Here is a 9,814-nt window from a genome sequence, read left to right on the forward strand (position 1 = left end):
TATAGTGTTCCTTTTTATTATAAAAATTATCAATTTTTAATGAAATTGACTACCCATACGAAATGCGATAAACATGAAGAAGAAGAAATTGGATTATATATAATGATGCGATCTACACTTTATGATGTAGTATTAAAATGGCCTTTTATCAATCGTATTATTACTTTTAAAATATGTGGTCCACATGGTAAACAAATAAAAAAAAAGTTTTTCTACTGAAAATAATGTGTCTTTTCAACGTCCAGTTAAAGATCGAGAAAATGTTGGATATGGATATTGTAATTTTATAAAAACAGCAGACATTAACGATTATTTAATTGAAAATAATTTGTATATCAAATGTAAATTAAGTAATTTTTTAAATGTTTTTTGTAAATTATTTTTAGAAAAACTAAGAAAAAAATGGATTGACCTACAATCTTTGCTTGGGATACTATTTTACAACATGATGAAGAACAATATGGACGTTTATCAAACATAATGGGTTTTGTTGGCAACCGTCATATGGATTCATTTACTCATGTAATGAAAGATATTAATGATATGAAAAGTTCTTTCATGCAATCAATTCAAGTCATGTCTTTAAATAAACTAGATTGCTATTTGGATATTTTTTCTAAAATTAAACTTGATTGTGGTGATGGAGAAAAATTACTTATGGAAAATATAGAAGATATTGTGATTGAGGATATGAACGAAATGGAAAAGAATAGTTGTATTTATAATTATATATCGAGTTTAAAAACTATTGCAGGAATTTTTTCAGAATTGTTAACTTTTAGTTATAAATATATTGAATGTAATCACGATTTACAATATCATTTTAAACATTTATCTGTATAATTTTTTTATTTTTTTAGATAACTATTTAAAAAATGAGAGAAGATAAAGAATACGTTCTTTGGAGCGCTGGGTATGACATTGAAAAATTAGATTCTGAACAACATACTCGTTTAGAAATCATATCAGCGTTTGTAGGAAACTGTCAAGCTATTTTATTTAGTGAAGCACTTGATAATATGATTGGAATGAAAATGAAATTTTATCGAACATTTGGAATTAATCACCAAACTATTTCATCAAATTTATATTTGATTGTTTTTTAAAGTATTTATCAACAATGTCAATTTGTAAAAAACATGTTATCATCAATTGTTATAATAGATGAGGATTATAGTGTAGAAAGTTATTTAACAAATGTAAAATTTATTGAAAACACTTTTTCAGAATTAGTAACTTTTATTAATAATCATATTGAATGTAATCAAAATTTGGTATATCAATTTAATCATTTAACTGTATAATTTTTTTTAGATTAACTAATAAGAAAAACATGGATAATGAAAAATGGTCTGATGATCGCATCGAATGGATTACCAAATATTACAAACTACATCATTCTGAACATAAATTATGGAAGTTTTTGGAAGAATTATCACCTGTTTTTTACTTTCATTTTGTTATCGTTAAAGAATTTTTAACCAATGATGATCATCAAAATGGAATAGTGGGGGAACTTGAAAAAATAACAGAAATTATAAATAAAAATAACGAGCAAATCAAAAAATATCTCAATGTACGTCATTTTTTAATAGAGTTGGTCAATTTCATGATTGTCATTTGCAATGCTGCAATTGAAGAAGACGAATTTATTGTAACAAAAGAAAAGGAAGAATTTGCAAGAAGAGATGAAGCCATATTTTCTTATATGAAATTAAACGTGGACATGAAAAATTTTCATTATATTTCAAAGCACGAAGAAAGATTAATGTTAAAAAAAACAATTAAAAATTGTTTTATGATTACTCTTGTAAATATTTTTATCGAGTAACCTATTTTTTTTTTATTTTTTTAGTACTTTAAAAAACTTTGTATTTTTTTTTAGGTAAACTAATAAAAATATGGATTTCTTTCGAGATTATAAATGTGGAAAATACATCTCTCATAAATACAGAAAGTTGGATAAACTTAATGCAGATATTGCTGTTGAATATAAAATAGTAAAATGTTTTGTTAAATATGGTGAAAACTTTAAAGATGTTGTTAAAAATTTTCACGACAACATTTTAAATGAAGCAGTAGATGAATTGAACAAATTAATACGAAAAGATGCTGAAAAAGATGGTTTTATAAACAGATTAAGAACTTTGCAACTGTATATGCAAGCCATGTACAAATTATTTACGACAAATCAAAAAAATATTGAATGGCTTAAAACAGAAGTACAAGAAGATAAAGAAAAACAAAAAGAAAGAGATGTGGCTATGTTTGAGTATATTGAAAAAAATGTCCCCGAATTTCGCAAAGACATAATGAATCGTTTTTCTTTTGTCAACAAGACTGAAAAAACAATACGTATTCGAGAAGAATTACAACGTTCATTTTTAAAAACAATGGAATATTTGAGTACCTTTTTTGATTAAATTTTTTTTTGTAATTTTTTTATAATTTTTATGATATTTTCTTTAGATTACATAATAAAAAATGCCAAATTTAACAGTACGACCAACTAATAGTTTAATGACACCTGTTGAAACCTCATCACGTTATATACAACTATGTGCAAAATCTCAAAAAGTTAAAATTGATTATGTAATGAACAAACCAAAGAAAATTGTTTACGCGATGAATGAAACCAAAGAAAATTGTTTGAGAAATTTAAATGACCATTCAAATTAATTTTTATTGTATTCAATTAATTTTTATTGTATTTTTTTAGATTAATTATTTTTTGTAATTATTTTTTTGTATTTTTTTAGGTTACATAATAAAAAATGTCAAATTTTAAATTTCATGTTGAACAACTCATCACTCAACTTTTATTATCAACAGCTGTTATTCATGATCAAACTCAAACGATAAGGAGGTTATTGGATCAAACAGAATCTTGTTCAAAAGAAACTTGTACTGGCTTTAGTCCTTGTGATTCTTGCAAAACAATATATGATTTTGTGAAACATTATATTCGTGAAGAAAATATTAAAAAAACTGTGCTTGAAATGTTTGAAAATTATACTTTATTATAAATCTTTTGTATTTATTTTTTGTAATTATTTTTTTTGTAATTTTTAGGTTACATAATAAAAAAATGGTTGTGGTTTGTGAATTTGAAATTGTTAAAAACAAAGATGGAAGCTTTGGTCTTATTGAAGATATTGATCCTGACAACAACGTTTTTCGTTACAGCCATGTTCTTCCCGATTTTACAAGAGTCACTTATTTGAATGCTAAAGATTTTTTTAAGAATGAAAGTGGTTGTTTGGAAGATTGTTTGGAAGATTATCATCTTAAAGAATTGTTTCAAGAAGAAATGACTCAAGAAGAATTTGACAAATTTGTAAAACAAGTGCAACAAATCAAACCTGAAAAACTACGAGTTGATAAATATTTAGAAAAAGAAACTTTTAAAAGAGAAAAAGAAGTTTTTGAAGCATTTTTATTTTTAGATTGGCGCATGAGTGAAGAAGCTTCTGAAATGTGTGAAAAAGTAGCTAAAAAAATAGGGGTTACCAAAACAATACTCTTATTTGTTTGTAAAAAACCTGATTATGTTTATGAAGCTCTATGTAAAATAGCTCAATGTGAATGTATATCTAATTGTGTATTTTGTAATTTAAATGCTTGTTACATTTATGCTGAAATAAGAAAAATTTTTGCTTTATATTGAGTTTTATTAAAATTTCGTATACATTTTTTTTGTATTGAATTTTGTTTAAACTTTACATTTTTTGTATTTTGTTTAAACTTTGTATACATTTTTTTGTATTTTTTTTTAGATTACATAATTTAAAAAAATGGAAAATAATATAATGTTGGCTTCGAAAAAATTAGGTTTGGCTGAAGTATTCTTGAAAAAGAGATTTTCATATTATGAAGACTTGAAAAAGAATTTTTCATATTACGAAGATGGAATTAACTATTTGGCTTCGTGTCCTTGCGAACCGAATGATATGTGTACAAAATGTCGAGAGATCAGATCGGAAACTTTATGTTCGGAAACAAAATATAAAGATTCTTTATATTGTTTTTTTTAAACTTTGTATACATTTTTTTGTATTTTTTTTTAGATTACATAATAAAAAAAAATGGAAATTATTATAAACTCTTCGAAAAAATTGGAATTAACAGAAGTATTGAAGAAAAGAATAAATTATTTAGCTTTCTGTCCTTGCGATACGAACGATTTGTGTGTAAAATGTAAAAAATTGAGAATGGAAATTTTATGTACAGAAAAGATTGACTACCAAAGAATATATAAACATTTTTTATATATGATTGAATAATTTTATTTTTTATATTGAATTTTCTTTAAATTTTTTACATTGTATTTATTGTATTTTTCTAAGGCATTTTTTTTCAAATAATAATAAATGGCCAAAATTTTGAAAAAAATGTATTGTAATTTTTTATATTTTTTTTTAGATTACATAATAAAAAAAAAATGGAACGAGATGATATTATATTGAAAGCTTCAAAAAAAATGGATTTAACTAAAGAACAACGCTTGGAAATTTATGAAAAACAAAAAAAAAGCATTAAATTTTTGGCTGAATGTCAATGTGATGAATACGACGAATCATTTCTTTGTTTGTGTTGTAGTTCTTGTGTGGATACAGTTTCAAAAAAAATCGATTTGTCTAAAGAACAACTCTTGGAAGTTTATAGAAATCAAAAAAAAAGGAATAAATTTTTGGCCGAATGTCAATGTGGAGAATACGATCCTGTGTACGATTATCGTTTTCTTTGTTTGTGTTGTACTTATTGTGAGGATACAGTAAAAGAATTTTACACTATGATAGTAAAAGCTTCTAATAAACTTGGTTTATCGACGGATTTATTAAACAAAACTTTTTATATTCATAGATACGAAATACGTGATTTAGCTAAATGTAATTGTGATTTTGAACAAATGTGTCATGATTGTGATTTTAAAAAATTTTTGGTTTATCGATTGATTCGTTAATTTAATTATTTTTATAAGTTCTTTATTTTTACTTTATTTTTTTAGATTACATAATAAAAAATGCAACTAACAGAAAATGATTTGGATTTTTTGATGGAAAAAATATTCCAATTCAATCAAGCTCACCCAGCTACTTTGGAAGATATTCGAATGCATGCGATTACTTCAAAACAAATTTTATGTAATTATTGTAAATGGCATGATTTGAATTACAAGTGGGATGAATTTTTCAATGAAGAAATGAAAAGAATACCTCATATATTGATTTTGATGGTCTTTCAATATATTAAAATACATTATCATGTTTATTCGAACTTAAACTTTGAATATTTTTATGATTTTTTAAAATTAAAATGTAAAGAAGATGTTTTAAATCATGTAAAAGAAAAATGTGTAGAAATTGAAAATTGTAAACATTATTTAAACGAATGTGAAGAGTGTGATGAATATAGATATTCTGATGGAGAGAGTTGTTCATTTATATATTGTGAAAAATGTTATAATTCTGAATATTGATTTTTTTTAGATGAATAAAATAAGAGAAAACCATAATAAAAAAATGTTCAAGATGTTAATCAAACAAAACCAATTGTCTGAAGACGAAATGATAGTTGCAAAGTTTTTGGTTAATGAACCAGATGATTTATTTTGTAAAGTGGAACGACTTGTTGAACAGAACATTATTTATATGATGTTTTTTATAAAATACGCTATAATATATTTGTATTCAAAATAAATTTTTAAAATACGAACAAAAATGTTAAATTTATTTTTTTTTATATGTACTTTTTTATATGTACTTTTATTCTAAATAAAAAACGTTTTTTTTTTTCAGTAAATAATAAAAAAATGTTATCTTCGCAACAACAAAAAGCACTTCAATGGGTTGATAAAGGAAAGAATTTTTTTATTACTGGTGGCGCTGGATGTGGAAAAAGTTATATTGTCAACCAAATTGCTCAAAGTGAACAAATTTATAAAACAATACATATTACTGCGAGTACAGGAAAAGCAGCTTATTTAATCAATGGTGTCACAATACATGCTTTTGCTGGTATAGAAACCGGTGTTAAAAGTGTTGATTATTATAAACGTCATATGCATCCAGACATTAAAAAAACGTGGTTGGAAACTGATGTTTTAATTATTGATGAAATTTCAATGATTAACGCTTCAACATTTGATTTATTACATTCAATAGCTTGTGAAATTAGACAATGTTACGATGAATTATTTGGTGGTGTACAAGTGATTGCTTGTGGTGATTTTTTTCAGTTGCCACCTGTTACAGGGCAATTTGTTTTTAAATCACAAATATGGCAACACTACATGACAGAAGTGTTGGTTTTAACTCAATGCTTTAGACAAAAAGACGATGAACAATTTTTTGGAGCTTTAAATGAAATACGTTTTGGTCAAGTTTCAGACAAAACTATTGATTATTTTATGACACGTTGTTTTGAAAAAGATGAAAATTTAAACTCTAAATATACAAGATTATTTTTTAGAAACATCGAAGTGGATGTTTATAACAATCAAAAAATGGAGACTATCAAACAAGAAGGGTATTGGTTTTATGCTAAAGATGTTATTAAAAATCAAAATATTCCATGCACGTTTCAAATTCCAGCGGCTGTTTATCTTAAAATAGGTGCTATTGTTATGCTTGTAAGAAATATTAATGTGGAAGAAGGTTTGTGCAATGGTACTATTGGTACCATCATTTTAATAGAAAATAATGCAGTTTGGGTGATGATGAATAAAAAAGAAGTCAAAATTGAATGTGTCAAAGAAGAAATTTTAGATTGCTCTCATGCTGTCGTAGGCTCAAGATTTGGTTTGCCTTTAAAATTAGCATTTTCTTTTACTGTTCATAAAGCTCAAGGAAGTACCATGAATAAAGCCGTTGTTCAATTTAATTTAAAGGCTTTTATTAATAGTCTTTATTATGTTTCTTTATCACGAGTTTGTAATATTAACGATATATTTATAATTATTAATAATAAATTTGATTTACGAACACTATTTAAAAGTATTACTGTTGATTCTGATGTTTTGGAATTTTATAAAAAATACATGTAAATTTTTTTTTTTTAGATTCTTAAAAAATGAAATTTGAATATCAAACTGAGGAAACTCGTTTTAGTAATAACAGTATATACACTGAACATTTTTTTTACATTAAAGATGATTATAAAGATGAAGATATTGTAGAAGAATCACAACTTTATTCTGAAACTCAAAGTCCTGATGAAATTGTTCATCATGTTGAACAAAAAACAATGGAAGGATTTGAAACACAAATGAAAAACAGTATTCTTTTTGGTGACTTGTTTCAAAATTTCTTATTGGGTTATAATATTGTTACTTTGTGTTGCAAGTCTATTGAAAATGGTTATTGTAAAATAATGAAACGTTGTTACAATTCACCTGTTTATTTTATTAAGCCTTTAGAAGGACCAACAAATTTACGTTTTATTCAAGATGCCAATGTGCGAGGTGTTTTTAATGTTTTAGAAAACGATAGCGGATGGAAGATAATACGAATATGTAATATTAAAATTAAAACTTTATCCAATTTAACAGAAAGATCCATGATGAAATTACGAGATTTTGAATTGTCTGGTTTTAAAAGAAAAATGCTCATGACAGATGAACAAATTGAAAAAAAGAAAAAACACAACAAAAGCTATTATGAAAAAAATAAAAAAATACTAAATCAACAAAGGAAAAGCAAAGATAATCAAAAGAAACACATGAAAACATATTACAAAAAAAATCAACAAAAGAGGAAAGAAATGGACGAATGGTTTGGTGAATGGTATAGACCTCATTCTATAACACAATGGGAAAAATCACTAAAAAGTTTATCTTATACTAATCTGTCTTATCAACAAAAAAGAAAAATGTTTTTAGATTATAGTATTTTGTTTGAACCAGGATTGTGTTTTTATTCAGCGTTTCTCGTCTCTTTGTTGATTCGTCAATGGAATGTGTGCACTGTTAAAGAATGGAATAAAAAAGTGTTGGAAAAAAATGCTACTGATTTATATTCTGAAGAAAATATTTTACAACTTCTTTTTGAAGATCAAGAAGAGCAAAATATTCTAGCATGGAAAAACGTTTTACAACAATTAAAAGAAAAATCTAAAAATATGTCATTTCAAACTTTGATTGATTTGTGTCATTGTTTTGCTTACGAAAATACTTTTGATCGTATTAACATTAAAATTTTTGCCGTTAACAAAAGTAACACCAAAATTCGTTTGTTGCATTCTAAATTAAAATCACAATATAAAAGTTCTCTTGTAGAATTATTAAAAGTGGTTTACGAAAGCGCAAACATTACCAAAGACGATCAAGATTCTCAAAGAGTTTTTATTAATGATGAAGAAAGAAATAAAGCCAATCAACGGAAAAAAGCAATCAACACGATAAAAATTTGTATTTTTCAAAAAAACAATTCTTTTCACGCTATAAGCATGTTAAATGAAAAATTTTCTACAAAGTATTTTTGTTCTAACAACTCGCGTGTTTTGTTTCAATGTTCAGATTGTGGACAAAAATTTACTACAGAGAAACACAAATGCGAAGGTTATTATAAACCGGACAAATTTACATACGGTGATTGCATTACTCACTATCGACCACAAAATTCGTTCATGTGTACAAGTAGAAACTTGTTTCCTTTTTTAATGACATTTGATTGTGAAACGAGTATTACAAAGTCTGAAGAAAATGCTACTTCCAAAGTCAAACCTTTATCTGAGTTGAATTATTATTGTCATTCCATTGTGATTCAATGCATTCATGAAAAATTAGCAAGAGAATGTTTTGGTTTGGATGAACAAGGACAAGTCATTACTCAATGGATTTTTTATTATGAAAATACGGTTGAAAGTTTAGAAAGAAATCCTTTAACCTGTCTACCAGACTATTTTCAACCAGGAGTTTCTTTACTTCACAAGACACACAGACGTATCTTGTGGGAAAAGTTAAATAGTGAAAATAATGAAAAATTAAAAATGGAATTGAGAGTTTACGATATCATTGCTTTAGCAGATACTTTAGTTCGATTTACTTATGAAATATGTTTACCGCGTTTTGAAAATTTAAATATATCAAGTGAAGAAAGAGATTTAATATGGCAAGAAAAAAATCCTTTATGTTCTATTTGTAGAACTCCCGTAGATAAAATACGTCAATCTGATGTTTATAAAAATAAATTTTCTCACATGACTCCTCAAGAAAATGAAAGATTAAATCATAATGAATTTCGCATTTATAACGACAAACGAATTCAAGTTGTGAACATGGTGTTTCAAAGAGTAGGACGTTTAGAATTGTTCATGTTACCTTGTCACGTTCAAAATTATTTAATCAACAACGATGCTGAAAAAATAAAACAAGATTTATTTCGAGTCTCCACTTTGTATTACATTTGTTGTAGATGGTGGGAAAAATTTCAATACCTACCTGCCACTAACGGTTTATTGAGTGATTATGTGAGAATCACCACTGGTGAACTTGTAGATTATATGAAACAATTGTCTTTGCTTATCATGACCGAACACCAATTTGAAAACTATTTTAATCAAGAAGATATAGAGTTGTTAGAAGATCCCTACTTTTTAATCAAAATCTTTCGTAAATGTATTAACGAAAGTGGTGATCAATATACAGATAACCTTCATTTTTTGTTTCTAATGAGAAAATTCAAGCAACCCGTCTACGAATTATGGTATCACACCATGTTGGTTGCTTTTAATAATCAATTTGAAACAAAATTTAGTTTATCTGATTTTATTCAAGATGAAAAAAATCGAGAAAAAGTTTTAAATAAATGCAACT

The 9,814-nt window shown here is 25.7% G+C and overlaps 1 protein-coding gene across 1 annotated transcript; it reads left to right on the forward strand.

The window, feature by feature from the left end:
• Positions 1–5,812: 5,812 nt before the first annotated feature.
• Positions 5,813–7,045, forward strand: LOC136082533 (ATP-dependent DNA helicase PIF1-like). Its single transcript, XM_065801941.1, has one exon. It carries the CDS (start codon positions 5,813–5,815, stop codon positions 7,043–7,045), a length of 1,233 nt encoding a protein of 410 aa, XP_065658013.1.
• The last annotated feature ends 2,769 nt before the right edge of the window (positions 7,046–9,814 follow it).

This window comes from Hydra vulgaris, chromosome 07, assembly GCF_038396675.1.
Source record: "Hydra vulgaris chromosome 07, alternate assembly HydraT2T_AEP".
Lineage (NCBI taxonomy): Eukaryota > Metazoa > Cnidaria > Hydrozoa > Anthoathecata > Hydridae > Hydra > Hydra vulgaris.

Excerpts from the sequence above, each read along its gene's own strand:
- LOC136082533 (XM_065801941.1), top strand. The coding sequence starts at position 5,813 with ATGTTATCTTCGCAACAACAAAAAGCACTTCAATGGGTTGATAAAGGA.